Here is a 24906-nt window from a genome sequence, read left to right on the forward strand (position 1 = left end):
TCTTTGAACAAACACAGACTTCTCCTTTCACCTACACATACTGCTCTTAGGGGCACTCTTTGTTTGGTGCTGGTCAGTTAACATTTCAATACTCTTATGAAAAGCTCAAGCTTAAACCCCAAGTTACCAGACACTCATCATTGATGGAGAGAATTCAATGTTTTGTGCCTGCCTAAAGGGCCGGATTGACCAGAATTTAAGAGAGAAGGTTTCCTTTTTGGCTTCCAACTTTGAGAGTAGATAGATGTGATTCCAGTCTCTTTTCAGGGAAAAATCTCCAGAGAAAAAGAAAGACTTTGCAAGAAGTCAGCATGTAGAGAAGCAAGTACTTTGAGCATGCTCCTGTTTCTAGTTTGCCACATAGAGCTCATAGGGAATTTCCTTTTGGGTACGATCAGGGGCTCTTTCTGTTTCGGTCTCTGCCTCACTCTCTCTCTCTCCCTTTCTTTCATTATTTCCTCTCAGGGAAAGTTGTTCATTCACTTTATGCATTATCTAGTATATTCTAATCTACATGACTTCTCTGATTGTTATAAGTTTAGGCAAATCTGCTTATTTGCCATTCACTTGTTCTAACCTTTAGGTCAGTAGATATGTAGAATTTTAGTTTATACTCTTTCTCTGAGATGAGCAGAGTAGGCCAGTCTTGTGACCATATTTTGCACCCTTCTGGGTTGGAATAAAGATCTCCCTTGGATATCTATTCATATCTCCCTGGGAGTCATGTATGGGGGCTTTTTGTTTGTTTTAAAAAAATTTAATATTCATCTTTTCAAAATATATGCAAAGATAGTTTTCAATATTCAGCCTTGCAAAAGCTTATGTTCCAAATTTTCTCCTATTGTCCCACCCTCTCTTCTAGACAACAAGTAATCCAATATAGGTTAAACATGTGCAATTCTTCTAAACATATTTCCACATTTATCATGCTGCACAAGAAAAATCAGATCAAAAAGGGGGGGGGGGGAAGAAAAAGAAAAAATATAAAGAAGTTTCTATTCCTTTTATTTTTTCCTTTTTTGATCTTGGAACATACATAGAGAACTATGAAAATATAATTATGATATACTTCAACAACAACAAGAAAGATTCTTGAAATATATTTTCCAGTGAAATTATATCTTCTGCTTATATGAAGCCTAAGAGAATAAGCAACTTTCATTATGTAGTTCTCTTTGTCCATGGAGACTAAGTATAAGGAGACATCTCAAGCCTTTACTTTAAAATGACAATGCTAATAAACTGGGAAAACATTTTTACATTCAAACATTCTGATAAAGACCTCATTTCTAAAATATATAAAAAACTGACTCAAATTTATAATAGTTCAAGCCATTCTCCAATTGTTAAATGGTCAAATGATATGAACAGACAATTTTCAAATGAAGAAAAATGAAACTATTTGTAGTCATATGAAAAGGTGCTCCAAATCACAATTGATCAGAGAAATGCAAATTAAGACAATTCTGATATATTACTTCACACCTCTCAGATTGGCTAAAATGACAGGAAAAGATAATGATGAGTGTTGGAGGGGCTGTGGGAAAACTGGGACACTGATACATTGTTGGTGGAGTTGTGAACGAATCCAACCATTCTGGAGAGCAATTTGGAACTATGCTCAAAAAAGTTATCAAACTGTGCATACTTTGATCCAGCAGTGTTACTACTGGGCTTATACCCCAAAGAGATCTTAAAGAAGGGAAAGGGACCTGTATGTGCCATAATGTTTGTGGCAGCCTGTGAAGATCGTGTATTTTAAAATCAGCACGAGATAGGAATTCAGGTTAGGGGAAAATCGTCAGTCTTTATTCTCAGTGAAGAAAGATCGGAGGTGGAAGAGAATCGGCGATAGCAATGTGTGCAGCTGAGTCAAGAAGCTAGCTCAACCAGCAGCCACACAACCAGCAGCTAGGAGTCTCGAACCCAGGCCCAATCTCTCCCAGCTTCTCTTCCTGTCCCTCTCTCTGCCTCCACCCACCAAAATCGTCATTTCCTATACAACACATCAGGACTTGCACGGAGAGTGGGCAGGGACCATTCTTTATCCAGTCATGTATATTAATAGAGTATAGTCCAATTACTATTTAGCCTCACGTACTTGGGACCTCAGTGCATCAACTCAAGCCTCAGCCCATTATAGCAGCCCTGTTTGTAGTGGCAAGAAACTAGAAACTGAGGATGCCTGTCAGTTAGAGAATGGCTAAGTAAATTGTGGCATATGAATGTTATGGAATGTTATTGTTCTATAAGAAATGACCAGCGGCATGATTTCAGAGAGGCCTGGAGAGACTTACATGAACTGATGCTAAATGAAATGAGCACAACCAAGAGATCATTTATATAAGACTATATACAATGATCAATTCTGACAGACCTGGCTCTCTTCAACAATGAGATGATTCAAACCATTGCCACTTGTTCAGTGATGAAGAGAGCCATCAGCACCCAGAGGACAGTGGGAAGTGAGTGTGGACCACAACATAGCATTCTCACTCTCTCTGTTGTTGTTTGCTTGCATTTTATTTTGTTTCCCGTTTTTTTTCTTCCTTCTTGATCTGATTTTTCTTTTGCAGCAAGATAACTGTATAAATATATTATACATATATTGCATTTAAAATATATTTTAACATATTTAATGTATTGGACTACCTGCCATCTAGGGGAGGAGATGGGGGAAAGGAGGAAAAAATTTGGAACACAAGGTTTTTCAAGGGTCAGTGTTGAAAAATTACCCATGCATATGTTTTGTAAATAAAAAGCTTTAATAATAAATAGATAGATAGATAGATGGAAAGAGTGACAATGCTAGATGTTCAAAACCTATTTACCAAACCGTTAACTATTTTACCCATTAGTCATGCTTAAAGAGGAATTGTCTTCTGTGTAATAACAGCTTCAATGAAAGGAGTAAGTGACTGTGCAGTAGACATTTTTCCACTTCCACTGGGCTCAGAAAACATGAAACCAACATTAGAAAGGTAGAAGCTCTGGAGAGACTTGGGCCACTCCTAAGCCAAAAATCTTGAAATCGGTTAAAGGCACAGAATAAAAGCTTCCTTCTTTACCCTGCAATGTCCCACAGCAAGAGAAGAATCTATCTAGTTCAAGAGAGGCTAAAGCTCCAACTTGTAGCAACTCAAGATCATCAATAGATGATCTTGAACAGAGAACAGAGAAGCCAGAACCCAAGATGATTTCCTTCTCAAATCTGATGATGCAGGCACTTACCTTGCATTGGCCTGATACACAGATGGATGTGCCATTCTGGTCACAAGGTGTGCCATCAATGACTTTTTCAGCCTGTCTCACGTAGAATCGATAGCCCATTGCTTGACAGTTCAGCTCACACTTTTGATTTCCCCGTACTATGGAAAAAAAAATCCACAAATGGTCAGTTCTTGGAGCCCAATCAGGTAGTATTATAGGTACTATAGTTGTTCTACTATATAGGTACTATATAGTTCTACTATAGATAGAAGTTATACTCCCATTTTTTATGGGCATGATTCATCATACTATTTTTTTTTAAAGATCAAGAGATTAACTGTATGTGTGCGTGTGCACACATGTTTTGAGGAAACAACAAAACTAATACTACATTCTCCTCTAAGGTCATACAAAAGTCTGCAAATATAATTATTATTGCCAATCTCAATTTGCCCCCCTTATACAATATTAGGACATCATATGTTGCCTAGTATAGCCCCTTTCTTATAGTTTCCTTTGTTTCACACTTATGTATTCATTTTCTTACACTCAGAAATAATCTCAGCAAACTAACAGAAAACAGCACAGAGTTTTATGGGTTCTATAAAGATAACAGAAAAGCAGCTAAATCTCTGTAAATTTGTTTTTATAAGAATCAGATAGAAATAACCATGTAAGTCTCCAAATCACAATATCTAGGAAGAGGCTTTAGAGATTATCTAGTACAAATTTTTTTTGGTTCCTAAACTTTTCCTACCATATCTACCTAAGTTACTTAGAATACAAGAGACCCACTAAATTAGAAGACATGGTATATGATCTTGGACAAGTTGTCATTGAAGATCTTTCAACATTTTTGTTGATATATTGATATAAATGTGTGTGTGTGTGTGTGTGTGTGTGTGTGTGTGTGTGTATTCACATACATATACCCAGTTATAGGAATATTACATTTTACACAAATATCCATATACATATTGGATTACTTGCCATCTAGGGAAGGGGTTTGCGGGGAAGGGAGAGAGAAAAAATTTTGGAACATAAGATTTTGCAAAAGTGAATGTTGAAAACTATCTATGCATATATTTTGAAAGTAAAAAAGCTTTATATAATAAATTAAATTAAATTAAACCTTAAAAAAATTGATTGTTCCAATGAAGTACATGAGTTGTCCATGAGTTACCCCTCATATTCTCTCCCTGAAAATACATTTTGCTGATGGATTGCCACTTCTATGACATTTTTCATTGTTAATATGCATCTGTCTATTCATTCCCACTGTCTTCTGATTAACCAACGATTTAAATTTTTCAGAAAAGTCAATTCCCATTATTTGAATTTATACAGAATCATAAAAAATACTGATATTAAAAAGGCATTATTTGTTACAATGAAAGAAGGGAAGTAAAGATGGATAGCATTCAAAGCCTGAGTGATAGCCAATCTAAAAGCATGGAGATACAAGAGAAGGGCCTGTACAAAGAAGAATTGTTGTCCAGTCAGCTGAACTATAGAATTCATAGAAGGGATCAAAATGTAAGAAGACTAAGAAAATTAAGAAGGAACCAAAAACTAGCTTCAAACTTGAGGAGAAAACAGATAAGGAAAACTCAATTACTTAAAATTACTTGACCTCCTTCACTCATAAACACTTTTCTTTATAGTGTCCTTGATAATTGCAAAACTGTACTTTCAGGAAAGTATGCAAATAAGTATTTGTTCAAGGAATTCAAGGAACAAATGCAGGCAAAGCCCTGATATCAAATAAACATTACTATCAATCAGTATTCGAATTTTCCCTTTTTTAAGGAAAGTGAAAGAAGTGGGTTGATCAGGGAAATTCTCTAATTAACCTCATAAGCTTTTAGGGTAGTGAACCTTTCTATCATCCTATGAAGGATATAGAGATGGTCACTAACTAGCTTGAGAGGAATGAGGGATATTGAATGTAGTATTCCCATTAATGTCTTGATGAGGAAGACACTACTTTATGATTCATTTACTGGGGATTAAATGACTGAGGTGGTTATGGTACAATCAAAAGTGAATTGGTAAACTCTAACTGTTGTGACTCATGCCCCTCCATCCTGCCTCTAATGGAGAGTTCATTTGTAGACTTGATCTTTGGTGGTGGGAGGATAAGACACTCCAGGCAACAAAGCTAAGAGTAGACTTGGGTCCTGGAACAAGAGATTCATGTAGGGACTAAACCTACACAGATGTACAACCTTTTATTTGGGAGAAAGGTATATGGTTATTGTGCATGTTCCCAACCTTGGTCTTGAAAAGATAGTTCTGTGAACAATTCCCTGAGCAATTTGAAATTTTGACAGCCTCAAGGTTTTCCTTCTAAGAAAATTTCAAGAAAAGATGAGATTTAGTTGAGTACAGACAGAAGAGAGAATTCTTGGAAAGAAAATTCTCAGATATGGAGCCCAAGCTGAAAGAACACAAAAGACTGAGCCATAATACAAAGGAGCAACCCTACCCCCACTCCAGATTTTGTTTTCTGCTTTTATTGTGAGATATTCAGAAAGCGTAGATATCATGAGAAGAAAATTACCATCATGGAAACACAACTTTCTTTTTATTTCTGGTATTAAGCCAACCCTTTAGGTTGCACAGGTCACTGGATGAAAGCAGGATTCACCTGAATATCAATAGGTTACTTCTATGACAATTTCAAGTTTATCTAGTTTTTGATGGTATATAAACCAGAGTTATCCTAGAAATCTAGAAAAAATGTAAGATTTGTTGAAGAGAAGAAATTGTTAGCTATGGTTTGTTAACTACTTTGGTCATTTCTACATTGCCTGTGGCATAAAATCAAGGTTGTGTCACAAATAATATTCCCTGTTATCTTATATATTTCTAACCAAATCTATGGAAACCTAGACAAGGGCTACATTCTGGAATTTCCCAGAAGCAATTTGGGTATGGGCAAAATGAGCCAAAGAGAATCAATCGTTTGGGAGAAAAGTCTACAAAAGCTGGTCACATGAGGTACTGGGCCATGATTTACATAGTAATCTCAAAATTTAGACTCATAAACAGTGCCAAAGGTTACAATGGGCCAAAGTCTGATACTCTAAAAGTATTACCTCTTTCTCTTTCTGTCCCTACTCCAATTTTACTGAGAAAACATCAGGTAAGAGAAAAGAGAAACAGTGGGAGTAAATACTGAAGGCTCTTCCCTGAGGACAAAACAACATCTGTGCTAAGTTTAGAATCCATTCAAATTTCACAAATTCATTCCAAGTTTAGCACCAAAATCCAAACTTCCAGGCTCAAGTTCCCTTTTTCGTTAGCAATATAGGACATTCTCGTTCAAAGGAAGCAGGATCATAAAAGCAGCTCATAAAACTTGGATGTGGCAGAGTGCTTACCAGAAACATTCTGATGAGTTAAGTGTAAATGAATAAGAAACATGTGGACTTAATTTCTTGGGAATACATACAGGGGTTAAACGAAGGGAGGAAAAAAGGTGCTCAGGGAAAACACATTTTAGATTTTACTGAAACCGAAGTACAGGGCAAAATAGTATGAGGCACTTAGCTATACTGTGTAACTTAGCATTAGCCAAAGCAAACTGCTGAGCTCAGCCTCCATTTTCTTGTACTTTTTATTTGGTTTTCTTGCCAGTTTGTAATAGTTAATGAGCTTATCCTCAGATTCACACTAAACTCAGACTAATATCATTTAACCTTGTTTCCACCAGACTACACTTTCCAGGGCAAAGTTATGGGAAACAAAGTACAGAATATGCTTCTATAATAACTCAAGTTGTCTTTACAACTTTTATGCCTTTAGACAAAGAGGAGAGAGAATAAGAGAGAGTGTATTTCTAAGACTCAATTTGTTCCTTTTCTGAGAAGGAAACTTCTCAGGAGCAGAGACCAAAACATCAGTCTAGCAACACATCATTTGTCAAGAGGTCAGTCTCCTAGCAGTTTCTAAAAGCATGGACTCAGAAGGAAGCCAAAAAGGCTTCTGGACTCTTGAAAAAAGTATAACAAATTCTCAGCACTAAAACCATGCACTTTATTTCTTTGACCCTCACTCAGTGTCTTTCTAACTCTTATTCACTATGCAGACCTTAAACTTGGCTCTCACTTTCTTTACTCAAATATTAGAGCTAGTAAACTAGAAGGGGAAAAGTGAGATTGTTAAAAATAGGCACAATGACAGCAAAAGGAATGATCACTTGATAGTCTGATATGGAGGAGGGACACAGAAAAAAAGTAAATCTCAAGTTTTATAAATATCTTTTATTGTGTTGTATGGCAAGGCTGATGAGGCTGAATCCTCAAGAAAAGACTACACTGAAAAATCCTCATTAGATTCCATGTCCTCTGTTCAAGAAAACAGAAAAATAGGTGTCCAAAAGTTGAGGAATGGTTGAATTAATTATGATATACAAATGTAATGGAATATTATTGTGCTATAAGAAATTAAAAAATATGAAGACTACCACAAGTATTAAAAATTTCAGCAAAGTAACCCAGAAGATGTGTATGTGTGTACATGTGTGTGTGTGTGTGTGTGTGTGTGTGTTTGTACATTGCTATATTTTTCAGTCATGTCTGATCCTTTGTGACCCTATTTGGGGTTTCTTGGTAAAGATACAGGATGAGTTTTTCACTTCTTTTTCAAGCTCATTTTAGAGATGAGTAAGTGAAGATAGTAAACAGGGTTAAATGACTTGCTTTGAGTCACATAGTAAATGTCTGGGGCCAAATCTGAATTCAGTTCTTCCTGACTTACTGCTACTCTTTGTGCTGTGCCATCCCCGCTTCTACATGCATTGATTAGAGTAGGAAGTCTTAAGCTTTTTTCCACTCAAGAAATCTTGCCCAGAAATTTTTGTACAACCCTGAGTATATAAAGTATGTCAAGTATACAAATAAAATATTTACTGATAACAAATAATAAAGACATTTCTTTTTAAGAGAATTCTTTGGTACACATATAATTTTATTATTTATTTAAGATGAAAGCAAATTTGCATTCTAATGAGATGGATGTGTGCAATCAATTTTACATAAAAATTTAAATCTTAGCAAAATAGTTGATATTATAGGATGTAAAAAATTCAGAAACCTTCTACAGTTGCTAAACTTTGTGGCCCCCACCTTCAATTATGTAACACCATATGGTGACTCACATGGGGGTCACAACCCACTGTTTTTTTTCCTAAAAAAATTTTTTTTACAAATTTAACATTCAACAAACAATATAGAATTGAATAGTGAACCAAACCATAAAAACCATAACTGTACATTAAAAGATTTTTTTCTAAAATAATTTATTTGATTTATTTCTTCTTCTGATCTTTATACTTAAAATTTTGTTGACTTTGTGCAACCTGCCCATTTACAGACATGAGGAAATTGGAACAGAGAAGAGATTACAGTTCTATGATATACAAGTCTGAAATATACTACTCTTTTAGAGACTTTGTATTGAAACCTGAATTACGTATGCACTCTACAAATCTGGTATTACTGAGTAATGGGGCTAATAGATTTGGGTTATAGGCTTATCACAACTGTAAACTATGTGATTATTGAATAAATAACTTCATCTCTATCTCAGTCTTCTTATAACACATGTCCCAATTTGCCCCCAAAGTTGATGGGTATGTGCACATTTCTGAAACCCAGCACTTCTTATATTCTAGAACTCCCCCTGAGGCTGTCATAGTCTCCAGTATTTAAAATTGCTAGAGTTTTTTGATTTAGCATACATCACTTTAGCTTGTATATCTCCCAATCCAAAAACATGTTTATCAAAAACAAATTATAAAGGAAAATCATTGGCCACACTTTTTACCCCTGTTGCAATTGATCCTCAAAGGCTTAAGCCAGTTCTCACAATTAACACAAAATTTCAAAGAGCAAGGAGTCTGTGGATGGTCAGGGACATACTGATGGAATTGCAGTTGGAGGTAAAACTGTGTCATAATTCATTATTTCAGAAACTTTGGACTAGAGCAAATAAAAATAACAATAATAGTAAAAAAAATACAAAGAAAAAAGAGATTACAAGGGGACAAACAAGGAAGCAAACATCTTAATTTTATTTTGAATATATTTTGAATAGCCTGTCAACCAGGTAGCTTTAGACATTCTCTAAATTCAGTTCAATTTCATGTCTAACTCAACAATAAATCACCTATTTGAATCACTTTGGCATTACTCAGTTAGAAAAATAAGACCTTCTAAAGTTAGCTCATATTTAATTGTTCAATTGTCCACCATATTAAAATGCCCCAGCAAAGAAAAGTATGACAGTAAAAGATTTAGTCAGGAAAGAAACAGTCAAGCAACTAACTACTTGACCAGCTGTTTGTAATTTTCATAAATTCTCATCATAGTTCTCCACCTTTCATAAACCAACTCTAAGGTAACTATCATTAAATTTCCAGTTTGTAACTATCTTTCCTTAATCCCCCAATATAAGCAACAAATATTATAGGCATATAGACCTTACAGGGCATGGAGAAATTATTTTCCCAATGGTAATTCAACTTTGTGTAGAGTCACATTGGGAAATTTTTTTCCTGCCTCAATGCCTGACTATTCAGGCACAGAAATTTTTATATTCCCTTTCCTTCCCCCTCACACTCCTTATATTTGTTAGAGTTAATATATATTTTTAAAATAAATTCTCAAAAATGGAGTTTGCAGTTTAATATGTTTAGTATGTATGTACTATCTATTTTTTGGTTTTCTTTTTATAGTTATTAAGAAGTTGTTTTTGTCAGTTGATACTGCTTTGATATTTGATCCCTCAGCACCCTCAACAGCTTCCCCTCTGTTAAGAGATCTGGAGGACAGAAAAATAAACTCCTCCCAAAGCTTTCCTTTATAGATTTCAAATTTCCAACTAAACTCTTCATTTTCCATAAGATTCTCTGAGAGATTTCAAATCCTAGATCATGTCACAGAGCAAGGTATCCTCTACTCCACCTTTCCTCTCCCCACTTATACTTTTCAACTTCCTTTTATGTATTGTCTTCCCCCAATAGATTGTAAGTTCCTTAAGGGCCAGAACAGTGTTTTTCTTGTTTCCTTAGCACAGCATCTGACACATGGTAGGTGCTTAATAAATATTTGGGCAGTTAGGTGGTACAGTGGATAAAGTTCCAGGCTTGAATTCAAATCCAGCTTCAGATACTAGTTGTATGATTAAGTCACTTAATTTTTTTGCCTCAGTTTCCACATCTGTGAAGAAAATGACAAATCAGTCATGCCATGAAAATCCTAAATGAGGTCAAAAAGAGTTGAACATGACTAAAAATAACTAAAATAAATGGTTATTGAATATTGGCTATTGGTTTGAAGCGATAGAGGTTTAGCAGCTTTGTCACAGTCACCTAACTGGTATGTGTCAGAGGCTAATCTGAATCCATTCTTCTTGACTCCAAGGCCAGATAACTACCATGTGTTTCTTCACAGAGCAACTTAGATGTTACAAATGAGTTGCTGGTCTGAATTGTTGTTTTTTTGGGTTTTTTTTTTGGCATATAGTAGGCACTTTTTTTTCATAGCTTTTTATTTACAAGTTATATGCATGGGTAATTTTACAGCATTGACAATTGCCAAACCTTTTGTTCCAATTTTTCCCCTCCTTTCCCCCACCCTCTCCCCCAGATGGCAGGATGACCAGTAGATGTTAAATATATTAAAGTATAAATTAGATACACAATAAGTATACATGATCAAACCGTTATTTTGCTGTACAAAAAGAATTGGACTCTGAAGTAGTGTACAATTAGCCTGTGAAGGAAATCCAAAATGTAGGCAGGCAAAAATATAGGGATTGGGAATTCTATGTAATGGTTTTTAGTCATCTCCCAGAGTTCTTTTGCTGGGCATAGCTGGTTTAATTCATTAATGCTCCATTGGAACTGATTTGGTTCATCTCATTGCTGAAGAGGGCCATGTCCATCAGAATTGATCATCATATAGTATTGTTGTTGAAGTGTATAATGATCTCCTGGCCCTGCTCATTTCACTCAGCATCAGTTCATATAAGTCTCTCCAGGCCTTTCTAAAATCATCCTGTTGGTCATTTCTTACCGAACTATAATATTCCATAATATTCATATACCAAAATTTATTCAGCCATTCTCCAACTGATGGGCATCTATTCAATTTCCAGTTTCTGGCCACTACAAAGAGGGCTGCCACAAATATCCGTGCCATACAGAGCTGATCTGAATTGTTAAAGGAAATTTCCACACTTTTTATTCACATTTTATTGTGAATATATTAGTGAATATATTGTGAATATATTGGTGAAATCACAGTTTGAGACCTCTGCTCCCACTCCAAAATACATAAAAGAAGTGCAATCCATAAATTATTTGAGAAAAAGTATAAAATGGGACTGGTGAAGGAATGTTTGGTACTTGAAAAGGCAAGCTTCAATTATCAGGAAAAATATCTTATGAAGACCACTTCAGTCATAAGCAACATATGCTAAGTGAGAATTTACTATATAATACTTCTAAAGGAAGCTATTGTGTCTAGACAAAGAAAGAAGATCAACAAAACTATCTCAGAACTCTCTTGCTTGAAAGAACAAACATATATATTTAAGGCTGGCTACCTAAAGCAAATCAATTCATTAGTAAGCATTTATTAGCCACCAATGTAATCATTAGAATTTTCTAATACTTTAAGGTTTGCAAGTCACATGACACATTAGCTATATCAGATTTAAATGAGATGATTTTGAGTGGCATTTATACTGCCAATCAATAAGCAATTATTCAATTGAATTTACAGAATGAAAAGATACAGTAACAAAAATTCAGATTAGTCAGGCCCAGGCATCATATTCTCTGCAGCCAGACTTTATGGTCAAAGAGATTCAATAAATAGTAAGCTGGAGTGTTTTTGAGATCTAGGGTCTATGTTCCTATGATGAGAGATAAAAGGGGAGAAGATAAAATATTTTCCTCCTTTCTTCATAATTTTTTTCCTGAAATCAATGACCCCAAACTCTCCTTGCTTTTTACAACTTCATCCTACAGCTAGTCAATGCAAAGGATAAAGAACTGAACTTGACATCATAAAGAGATGAATCCAAATTCTACCTCAGACGCTATTTGTGTAATCCTGGATAATTCATTTAACCTCTCTCTTGATTCATTTTCCTCATTTGTAAAATGGGAATAACATCTCCTAGGTTTGTTGTAAGTATAAATTAAGTTAATACTTATAAGGTGATTATCAACCCTTATAAATACAAATAATTACTATTATCCCCAAACTTTGGAAACTACAAATTATTTACAACATTTCCAACTATGAAAAGCAAATCTGGAGGATATAGGGAAAATAGAAGTCACATAAGCATTTTCCAAAATTCTCTACTATTGACCAACACCAATATATTCACAATAAAATTAGATTTTTTTTTATTTAAAAGGATCATTGATTTAGACTTTAGAATCCATCTAATCTAAACCCCTCATTTACAGATATATTAAAGGATCATAGCCTAGAGAGGCTAAGTGATTTGTCGTACAAATTGCTATGGAAACTTTCCATCTAGCATAACTTTGGGGAAGGGCAGATGATTACTGTTTACTTAAGAGGAAAATTTTTGAGTTCAATTAAACTCAAATATTTATTAAGAAATATCTGCTGTAAACTAAGCACACTGGTTACTAGGAATACAACGAATTAATGGGGGAAAGAAAAGAACAAACATTTATTAAGCTCCTACTGTGCCAGGCACTATGCTAAGCACTTTACTAATATAACCTCATTTGATCTTTGCAAAATCCTTCAAAGTAAGAGCTGCTATTTATCCCCATTTTACAATAGAAAAAACTAAGGCAAACAGAAATTAAGTGACTTGCCTGAAGTCACATAATATTCTGGTATTTGAGATTAGGTCTTCCTAATTACAGGTCCAGAACTCTATTCAATGTGCCATCTAGCTGACTGTCAACTTTGATGTGTATTTTTAGGGAACATTTCAATTTTCTCAAGAAAAAATGCTATGTCTATCAATAGCATCACTGTTTTTCTAGGCTCCATGATGGAAACCTTTCCATCATTCCTTATATTCTTGCTATTGTTATTGGGTGTCCTTCATTCCGGAACTTCCCTTACTCAAATCCAATTGTTTTGTATGTCATGACATACCTCTCTGATGTCCTGGTTATCTAGGATGAATGAAGGTTCAGGGTGCACCTGTTTCCAGCACTCCAGTTTAGGTCCTCATTAGCACATATCTGGATTACTACAACAGCATCATAGGGAATTCCCTAAATTTAACCCCCCTCTTTCTATTTTCACATCCCTTTTTTCCTTCCCCACTCTACTTCACCCCTTCCTGCCTATACAGAGGCAACAGAATAATCTTCTCATAAAACTGCTTTTAATATTTCTGACCTAATTTTCCATCTTTCAAAGCCCTGACCCAAAAATAATCAGTTCAATTAAACACTGGTCTCCAATCTTTAATGCTTTTCTCCTTTGTCCCTCTCTTATTCATATCCAACTAGTCCTCAACTTAAGGTCACCCCTACTGTCTCTTATTCCTGGAGTGTATTCTACTATCTTACCCTTCTTTATCTCTACCTTATGTAATTCCTCAATTCCTTTAAAATGAAGGTCAAGCACCATCTTGTCATAAAGCCTTTCCCAATCCCTTCAGCTGATACTGCCTTTCATTCCAAACTACCTGGTATTTACTTACTTTTATGTATGTCTGTATGTATATATGTGTATGTATGTTGTGTATAAACAATTTTTATGTGGAATATATTTTATGTGAATTCATCATCTCCCTTATTAGACTAGATGCTTTATTAAAATGTAAGTTTATTGTAAGTAGGAATTATTTCATTTTTTGTACATGTATCCCCAGTTCTTAGCACAGTGCCTAGAAGATGATAGACCCTTTTTAAATATTTATTGATTGATTTATATTCTGAATAGTGACAGAAGAAGCAATAAAGATATTCAAATAGAGTCTACTATGACCCAATCTTAAACCTGAATGAGTTCATGCTATCTAATTTCAGACCCTTACTACTGTTTGGCAATACGTTTATTTTTCCCTGATTTACTGTTCTTCCTCGACTTTCTCTTCTCAATGTCATGATCAGTCTATTGTCTTATTTCTTTCTTTCTCCTGATGTCCAGATTCCTAGAGAAAGACATCAATACTCACTAACTCACTCTCTAATTAGCCATTCTCTCCACAGCACCTTATAACCAGGTTTCCAGCTGCAACCCTCTATCTATTCAAATACTTTTTCAAAAGTTATCAGTAATTACTAATCTTCCTTTAGCACTTCTCTCTAGACATATTACCTTCCCTAGATTCTAAGTGCTCAGCTATCCTTTCTCAGGCTTCTTCAGTAGATCATCATTCATTTTTCTGTCCCTCTCCTCCCCGCCACCAAAGTTTTGACATGAATCCTACCCTTTTTTCATATCTCTCTACATTTTATTCCTAGGTGAGATCATATAATTCACAGCCCTCTCTCCTACATCTCCAATTGCTTCCTGAACATTTCCATCATGCTATACATTTAGTGTCTCAAACAAAATATCCAATATGCCCAAAACTAAGCTGTCAAAGAAAAAGAGCTTCACATTGTGCTTGGAATCTGGCATGTCAAGGCCACAAATATTAATTCAGTAGCAGTATCCAGAGAGAGTGCACAAGTTTTCCAGTCAAGAATTCTGAGAAACTGGCTAAATCAAGGAACTTTAAAACTATCAAAATTACTCTAGGTGATTATTTAGGCTTTAAGAACTGCATGTTAAATGTTAAAGAATAGAAAATATTGAATACTCTCAAGGATCCTCTTGGCCATTAAAGTCTTCAACTTTGACAATGTCTAAACAAACAACTTTTTTGTACAACTTCTGGAAATAGCATTTATAGTTCTTAGAAGACAGAGAATTGAACCTTCTTTCCCATTCTGACTTCATGTATATACTTTCTAACTTCTCTCATTGTGATGATAGGGATTTTTCAATTCTCTAATGCTTTAAGATTTATAAAGCAATTTTGTTATAGGAACCCTACGATTTGGGTTTCCCCCATCTAATGGATTTCAGATTAAATGACATACATGGTTACACAATCAGGGTAAGAGTAAAGAATTGAAACCAAGTCTTCTAAATCAAGGGCCTTGCTCTTATGCCAGATTGGTTTTGTATATAGAAAGCAACCAATATTTGATCAAGAAATGGATGAATGAATAATTTGCCCTAGTGCTTTGTGAAATAACATTTACTATCTGCATTATTTCCAAGGATAGGGAGCATGTAGATATAGTAGCCTGATGCTTATATAAATTCTGCCTAACATTTGGAAATGTAAATTCTAATACCTTATAAACTATCTGGAAAAATAGGCAAAGAACCAGTCCTATCAAATTCATTTTATGACACAAACCAGAAAGAATTACCATTCATTATATACACATACACATGTGTAGATAGATAGATATAAACTAAAGAGCATAGGAATGAATCAAATTGGTCATGAAATGATATGTAATATCTATCTAAATCATCAGCAAGGACTATCTGTTATGAGAATAAGCTAGAAGCATTCCCAATAAAATCAGAGATTAAAATAAGGATGACGCAACCATTATTATTCAATATTGTACTCGAAATGTTAGCTACAGCAATTAAGAGAAAAGAAAGGGAAGGAATTAGAATAGGCAACAAGGAAACAAAAGTATCACTCTTTCCAAATGATGTGATGAAATAATTAAAGAATTCCATATTCTTTGTCAATCAATTACTAATAAGTGTATTGAAATGATAACTTTAGGAAAGTTGCAGGATATAAAATAAACTCACATAAATAACCAACTATTTTATATATGACCAACAAAGTCAAGCAGCAAGAAACAGAAAAAGAAATTATATTGAAAATAATTGTAGACAATATAAAACACTTAGGAGTCTACTAGCCAAGACAAACCCAGAACTATATGAATACAGTTACAAATCACTTTTCACACAAATAAAGTCAGATCTAAAGAATTAGAAAAGCATCACTTGCTTATTGATAGGCCAAGTCAATATAATAAAAATAATGTTTCTATGCTGATTCCTCTACTCAGTGCAGTATGAACAAAACTACCAAAAATTATTTTGTAGAGACAGAAAAAAATAACAACAAAATTCATCTGGAAGAACAAAAGATCAAGAATGTAAAAGGAATCAATAAAATATGTAAAGGAAGGTAGCCTAACAGTATCATATTTCAAACAACATTACAAGAAGCAAATATCAGAACTATCTGGTACTAAGAAACAGTGTGGTGGATCAGTGCAATAGTGGAATAGACTTATTTGATACACAACACACAGTAGAAAATGATTGTAGTAAACTAGGTTTTGATAAGCACAAAGATCCCAATTTCTGGAATAAGAATTTATTATTTGACAAGAACTGCCAGGAAAAATGGAAAACAATATTGCATAAACAATCAACATCTTACATTGTATATAAAGATAAGATCAAAATGGTTGTGTGATTTGGATATAAAGGATGAGATCATAAGCAAGTTAGGCAAGCAATGAATAGTTTACCTGACAAATTTAAGGAGAAGGAAGAATTATGACTAAACAAGAGATAGAGAATATTATGAAATATGAAATAGATATTTTTGATTATAGAAAATTTAAATATTTTTGTCCAAACAAAACCTGGAAATTGAGGTTATGCCCATCAATTGAGGAATGGCTGAACAATATGAATGTAATGGATGCTATTGTGTTATAAGAAAAGATGAACAGGTGGATTTCAGAAAAAACCTGCAAAGTTTTACACAAACTTATGCTAAGTGAACTGAGCAGAATCAAAAAATATATATATAGTATATTGTAATACTAATATTGTGCAATGATCAACTATGATTGACTTAGCTCTTCTCAGCAATATGTTTCAAGACAATTCCAAAAGGCTCATGATGGAAAATGCCATGGAAAGAAGTGATGTAATCTGAATGCAAATTGAAGCATACTATTTTTACTTTGAGTTTTTTCCTTTTATTTTTTTTCACAATATGTATAATGTGGAAATATGTTTTACCTGATTGTGTGTGTGTGTGTGTATATATATATATCACATTGCTTGTCATCTTGGGGAGGGAAGGAAAGGAGGGAGAAAAGCCTGGAACAGAAAACATGTCAAAAAATAGGAATGTTAAAAATTGCCTTTACATATAATTGGAAACAATAGAAGACAATTAAATTTACATACAATTACATATAATTGGAAACAATGAAAGACAATTAAATTTTAAAAAGAAGGAAAACAAAGCTGAGAAACAATATTTACAGTCTGTGATTTTGATAAAGGCCTCATTTCTCAAATATGTAGAGGACAAAGTCAAATTTATAAGATTACAAGTCTCAGTTGACAAATGACTAAAAGATATGAAAGTGTCTATAATTATATGAAGAAATGCTCTAAATCACTTTTGATTAGAGAAATGAAATTAAAACAATTCTGAGGTAACACCTCACATATCACTTGGCTAATATGATAGAAAAGAAAAATGATAAATATTGAAGAAGATGGAAATTAGGATATTAATGCATTGTTGGTAGAGTTGTGAACTGATCCAACAATTCTAAAGAGCAGTGTGGAACTAGATCCAAAGAGCAATCCAACTCTGTATGCTCTTTGATCCAGCAATACCATTATTATGTCTGTATCCCAAAGAGAGCACAAAAAAGGGAAAAGGACCAACATACAAAAAAAAAAATTGTGGCACCTCTTTTTTATGGTGGCAAAAAAATTGAAAACTGAGGTAATGCCTATCAATTGAAGAATATATGAATGTAATGTAATACTATTGTGCTACAAGAAATGATAAGCAGGTGGATTTCAGGAAAAAAACAAACAAACCTGGAAAGACTTACACAAAGAGACACTGAGTGAAGTGAGCAGAACCAGAAAAACATTGTGTAACAGTAACACTGTGCAACAATCACTTATAGTTAACTTAGCTCTTTTCATCAATATAACAATTCAGGACAACTCCAAAGGATTCATGATAGAAAATGCCATCCACATCCAAAGAAATAATTTATGGAACAGTTCCAACAATGAGATAACATTCCAAAATTTGTAGGATGCAGCCAAAGCAGTATTGGGAGCAAAATTTATACCTTTAAATGCAATAATTAAAAGAGGGGAAAAAAGCAGATCAATGAAATGACCATACAATTGAAAAAAAAAATCTAGAAAAAGAGTAAATTTTAAAACTCCAATTACACACCAAAATAGAAATTCTTAAAAAAATCAAAGGAAAGATTGAAAAAAATTAAAAGTTTTTAAAAAGTAAATAAGTAAAACCAAAATTTGATTTTATTTTAAAAAAGAAAAAGAAAACCAAATTACTAGTATCAAGAACAAAAAAAGTGAATGTGCCATTAATGAAGATGAAATTAAAGCAATTATATGCCAGTAAACCTGATAATATAAGGGAAATGAAGAACATTTACAAAATTATAAATTGCCTAGACTAACAAAAGGAAATAGAATACTTAAATAACTCAAACTTAGAGAAATTGAATAAGCCATCAATGAGCTCTCTAAGGAAAAAAATCATCCAGATCAGATGGATTTATCCTTCAAACATTTAAGGAATAACTAATCTCCATATTATAATTTGAAAAAATTGGTAAAGAGTTTGACCAAATTCCTTTTATGACACAAATATGATGGAATACTGTGCCATAAGAAATTATGAGCTTGTTGATTGTCGAAAAACATGTATAGATTCACACACATAATAATGAAAATAAAAAGAGTAGAATGAAGAGAATTCAATTTACATCACTATTGTTTTCAGAACTACTTTGAGTAATTAAGTCAGTTTGACGATTTTAAATACCCAAAATGATTATAAGGTAAATATGAAAGAAGTGATAAATAGAAGTATGTATAAAATAATTTAACATATATAATGTATACATATATGTATGTATGTTATTGTGGCTGTCTGATGGTAACCATATCAGAGAGGGAAGAAAAAGAAAAAATACATTTACATAATAAACTTTTATATTTTAAAGGAATAGCAAGTTATATATAATAGATTTGTAATGCCATATGCAATCATATTTTTATTGTTTTGGTATGTTATAGAAATGTTATTTTATCATAAATTAAAAAACTTAAAAATAAAAATGATAGTTTTGGGGTATTACCTTAAATCCATCAAATTAGCAAAGATAATTAAAATCAAATAAATTCAATGTTGTCAAGGATGTTGAGGAACAAGTACATTTATTAATTTCTAGTGAAATTATAAGTGTCAAAATTTTCAGGACCAATCTGGCAGTTTACAGTAGAAGTTATAAAATAAGCATGCACTATCATCCAATAATTTCATTTTTATATTTAAAATATACCCAAAAAAGCATTATTGAATTTTTTTTAAAAGCTATCTCTTCAAAGATTTTCACAGGAACATTATATGTGATTAGTGAGAACAAACATAAATAATAGCTATCTAACCAAATAGTTTCTTTTTCAAAATAGTATTTTATTTCTTCCAAATACATAACAATACATTTTTTTTAACATTCATCCATGCAAAACCTTGTATTCCAAATTTTCTCCCTTTCTTGTCTCCTCTCCTCTCCCCAAGACAGTAAGCAATCCAATACAAGCAATTCTTCCAAACATATTTCCATGTTCATCATGCTTTGCAAGAAAAATCAGATCAAAAAGGGAAAAAGCATAAGAAGAGGAAAGAAAAAAATAAGTAAAAAACAACAACAAAAAGGTGAAAATACTATGTTTTGATCTACATTCAGTTGCCATAGTTCTCTTTGGCATTTTCCATCACAAGTCCTTTGGAATTCCAGTCAAATGGTTTCATAGGAATATTATATACATGATTGGTTGAAAAAAAAAAGCAAATAATCCAAATGTCCAGAAAGTATGGAATTGTTAAAATAATTGAGACACATAAATTAAATACATGAGATACAAAATGAAATACTATAATGCAATCAAGACAGATAAGTATGAAAAATACAAAGAAATTTTCAAAGATATTGATTAAATAATTCAAAATAAAAAGTAGAAATGAAGAAATGAAACATATACAATATCATAAAAATGTAAAAGAAAATGAGAAAAATTAAGAATCTTGATGAATTTTTAGAAGATATGACTGAAAATCATGATGATACTTTTTTGTTTATTGAGCCTGAATCTTCCTATTTTTCCTAGGTTGGAACATCTATTATTGAGCCAGGATCTCTGCACTGATCAGGCAGGAAGCTTTAATTTGCTGTATTCTATCTTGGATCAGTTGACCCCCCTCCTTAGGCATCCTGGTGGTCTCTTCTCAGAGGTTCACCATAATGATTTCAGACTTAATGTAGATACTCAATCACTTTTGCCCTACTGCTTAAAACTTGTGCTCAATCAATCAACCAATTTTAGCTTCCTTGACAGCAGGGATTAGAGAAATGTATCATCTTGCCCACGATTATATTGAAATTCGGTGTTGATATTTTAAATTATACTTAATTTATTTAATTAAAAAGAAATTCTTCCCTTAGTATCTACCTCAGATTTTATCTTTTCCCTCAAATATTTAATCTAAAGTGATTTTTCTCTTCTCTGAATTTCTTGTGCACTAATTAGCTCTGACACCTAACTTTGGTCTTAATCACCAAGCTCCTTGAGATGCATAAATTATTATTTCATTTATATAGTAATATGCAGCCATATGTGTAACTCCAGTCTTCCTACCCACATTTGAAGGAGGGGCCCCTGCCTTGTGGTTATTTTGCATCTCCCACAGTGCTAAACACAAAGATGACCACTCCAACACTCATTGGATTGAATTAATTACATTCTCATTTACATGTTTCTGTACAAACTAAGACCAAATACACATAGTTCTAGACACTAAGGGAACTAGAAAAATCAAGATGTCCCTGGAAGAGGCCCAGAGAAAGCAAACTATTTACACATGCACAAATAGGAATCTATTAATGAATTCAAAACACTATGAGAGTCTGTTTCTAAAGGCAAAGATTAAGAGCCTTATCTGTCAAGCCTCTGAGATTTCTAAAACCCAAAGCTTTACCTCTTGGGTCATTTTCTCAATTGGAAGGAAACCCATTGGGCTTCATGTAGTCCAAACTGAAAAGAGATGGCTCTACTTTAAAATGGAAATCATGGCCCTTTATCAGGGCCAGGATTAGAAATCAGAATCACCAGCTAAAAGGTCACCTTCATGAGGCAGCCTAGTTACTGCCATCTCAGACTGTGGCTTTCTTAGGCCTCCCACAGTTTCCTATACATGTACTTTAAGCCTTCTCAGCAGTCCATTCACGTTATCCCACAAATGTGCCTGAATATTTTGGAGAGTCAAGAGTGGATTCCTCAGCTGCTATTTGCCAAACGAATGCAGCCATCCTTATTCAACTTGGGTTGAATGGAAAAAAGGAGGGGGAGAGGGAAATCCCTAACTCAAGCTTTCCTTTTCTCTCTCAAAGGGGGTTTTAAAAATAAATCTATCCATCCAAATCACAATCACATACAAGCATTTCCCTTCCCCAAAGGAAAAAAAAACATGAGCTTGGACAAATGACAAATGGAGGGTCCCTTGTGGAGGCATGAAAAGCAAATTGAGCAGCTTGGGCTCCTTCTCAAAGAAAGTGCAGGGATATTCTTGTTATAGTAATACAAAGGAGAGCATGAGCTCATCATGCCAGGTCTTAATTGAAAACTCAGCCTGGAACTGTTTTGTTTTGTTTTTTGATTTTTGGTAAAAGACTGGATAAAGCCCCCAAAAAGTATGTGCAGCTCATAAAAAGCAGCTCACTTCTTAACTGCAGTTCTTCTAACCCATGCTACTTTTAATGATGCTTGCTATTCAAATTCACATATACTGAATTTTTTAAAGGGAGGGGAAAAAAGAAACCTTTGGTGAAAGCTGGACATTCAAATGACATTGTGAATACTTCATTTTCCAAAAATCAACAGAACTCCTGTGAATCTTTGATTTCACAGAATTCAAGTCGAAAAGATGAGTGGTAGTCATTTGGAAGAATTGTCTCAACTGTGAAGACCTGGGATTATCATATCAAGGGAAGATATTAAATATAAAAAAGAAATTTAAAAATAATGGTTCACTTCCAAGATAAAACTGGTTGAATGGTAGTTTTTTATTCATTCTTCAGTTTTATATACAGATGGACTGAATGACTAACCTTTGAAGTGTTCTTCGATGGGTATATGATATATTAGAGACTACTTGGACAGAAGAGTTAGCAATGATTCTGATATGGGGGGGGGGGGAGGGAAAGCACATGAAAAAATTTACTATCCTGCCAAGTTTTTAATCAATCAGTTGATTAGCTGATTCACCTTTTAAAGATAAATTCATTTAGGTTGTATAAGTTGGGGGAGGGAGTGCAGGAGGAAGGAGGAAACCTTGGAGAGAGACCTCAGGATACAAAGTCCCACTGAGGGAGACAATATGGAACACTTTATACTCAAAAGTTTCTTAAAAGCACAGCTTCTCATGAATGTAAAACAAATAAAAACTGTCTGGATAAGCAAGAAAAATACAATAGATTTCTCTGGGCCTTTTTGCCTAAATTCTATTAGACTCATCCTAATTTGTTTCTATCCCCAGGCATAGGGGGGCATATTTCCATAACTACTTTAAGATCCCCACTGATTTGAGTATGTTTAAATATGCATAGTGTTTGCCTTAGGACATCATTTTATTCTCCTTTATTATTCTACCCTTAAAATGTAACTTCAATGTGCTAAGATCTATAAAAGACATCTAAAAGATGGCTCCAGCTCATAAAGGATTTATATTTCAAGTAATCACATCAATAAACTAATGAAAAAGACACTTTAAATTGGTGGCCAGGAATCTGGGATTGAGAGAAGCTCTTTCAGATCACTTTTGCTAATGGAGACATTTCATAATTTCTTTTCTCTTTTTCCATCTGAGGCTGGGGATACAGGGAGAGTGAAGCAACCTCTGTTTTCTAGAAAAAGGAATATATGTTTTGGTATATTAAATGGGCATACCCTCTTCTTGGAAAGTCTTCTGCATTCACTTTGTTAGGCTGGGTGGTACAGTGGAAAGAACACTGAATTTTGAGTCAGTTTTAACTCCGAGGTCTGGCAGTTATTATTACTTCTGTGATCTTGAATATGTCTCTTAGTTCGAAAATAATGGACTATAAGATTTCCAAGTTCTCTTTTATTTTTAAATCTACAAATTGTTATTTTCTATTTACTTATTTCTATAGATGGTACATTATCCCCTAGTGAACGCTTAACTCATAGAACAGAGACTATTTCATCTGCTTTAGGAGGTCTGTCTTGATTATCTCAACTCAGCAGTCGGGGCTTTTCCCCCTCAGATGTCCTTTCTTCTATACTGTATATGTCTTGTAAATATCTAATTACTTACATCTTTTCCACCCCATTAGAATGTAATGGGACTTGAGAACAGGGGCTATTTTTTGCCTTTGTTTACATCCCTATTATTTAGCACAAAGCTTAATAAGTACTAAACATTTTTTAAATGTTTGTTGATTGACTAGCTACAAGCAAAATTTAATGCTAAAAACATTTTCCTTTGAAAAATATTTAAATATGAAATTCTGTATATTGAATTATTTGTAGAATTTTTCTTTGTAAAAGTTTTTGTATATGAAATCCTCCTTCATTTTCACTAATTTGCTTCAAATTTTCTTTAACCTTTCTTTATCTCTAGAGGTATCCTATACTTCTCAGAAAGCACTGATAGTTTATGTCAGTAGTACAGGTTATTCCTATCCCCCCACCTCCATTTTGATGGTAAAATCAGGACAATGCACATTTCCTAAAAGAGAGTCTGAGACCTTCCCATACAATTCCTTTTTAGTAACAAAAATCTAATTCTTAGATCAAGGTAGGAGGAGTCAGGGACCCCAAAAGAGAGAAATTTGGCAAGATAATAAAACAGAATCCAAAGGCAATAATCAAGTTATTATCCTTATCTTGAGGGGTACAATGCAAAAAACTTCATATATGGGAGTATGGAAAATCTCTGGCAAACTTTCACTACAGTTTGGACAAAAACAGTTCAGCCAACCTTTTTAGTTGATAGTTACCTAGAAAGGTATATAAAAAAGACATAGCCTCTTATCTCCAGGAAAAGAAAGGAGAATGAGAGATGACAGAAGAGAAAATGCACTCAGTAGAATAAGAAAGATAAAACTAGGAAAAGCAAAGGAATAAGAGGGCACAAAGGACTTATTTTGGAGATTCTTCAGGAATGTTTATTTTGGCCCAAGACTGCCAAAAAGTACTGAATTGAGGTGATACAATCAAGCCTCAACATTTCTACTAAATCTTACAGGTAGTCAATATAATTAGGGTAGTGTGAGAGAGAGAATGGAACCCTAAAGAATAAATTGAAAAATTAGTTGGAATAATTACCAACTTCAGGAGAATTGCAGGATACAAAATTAATCCATATAAATCATCAGCATTTCTAATGGTGCCAACAAAACTCATTTGTAAGAGAGAGAAACAAACCAATTCCAGATTTCAAACCATATTTGATAATCATTAAAACAATCTAATACTAACTAGGAAATAAAATGGTGGATCAGCAGAATAGATTGGGTACATATAATAAACC

The 24906-nt window shown here is 33.8% G+C and overlaps 1 protein-coding gene across 2 annotated transcripts in view; it reads right to left on the minus strand.

Annotated features, from left to right (window-relative positions):
- The window catches only part of THSD4 (thrombospondin type 1 domain containing 4), an 850332-nt gene that overhangs the window by 441649 nt on the left and 383777 nt on the right, over positions 1-24906 (minus strand). For both annotated transcript variants that reach the window (XM_031955286.1, XM_031955287.1), the window contains exon 7: positions 3232-3368. In XM_031955286.1, the coding sequence (XP_031811146.1) occupies positions 3232-3368 (137 nt within the window). The remainder of the gene's footprint in view (positions 1-3231; positions 3369-24906) is intronic.

Source organism: Sarcophilus harrisii, chromosome 2 (genome assembly GCF_902635505.1).
Source record: "Sarcophilus harrisii chromosome 2, mSarHar1.11, whole genome shotgun sequence".
Classification (NCBI taxonomy): Eukaryota; Metazoa; Chordata; class Mammalia; order Dasyuromorphia; family Dasyuridae; genus Sarcophilus; species Sarcophilus harrisii.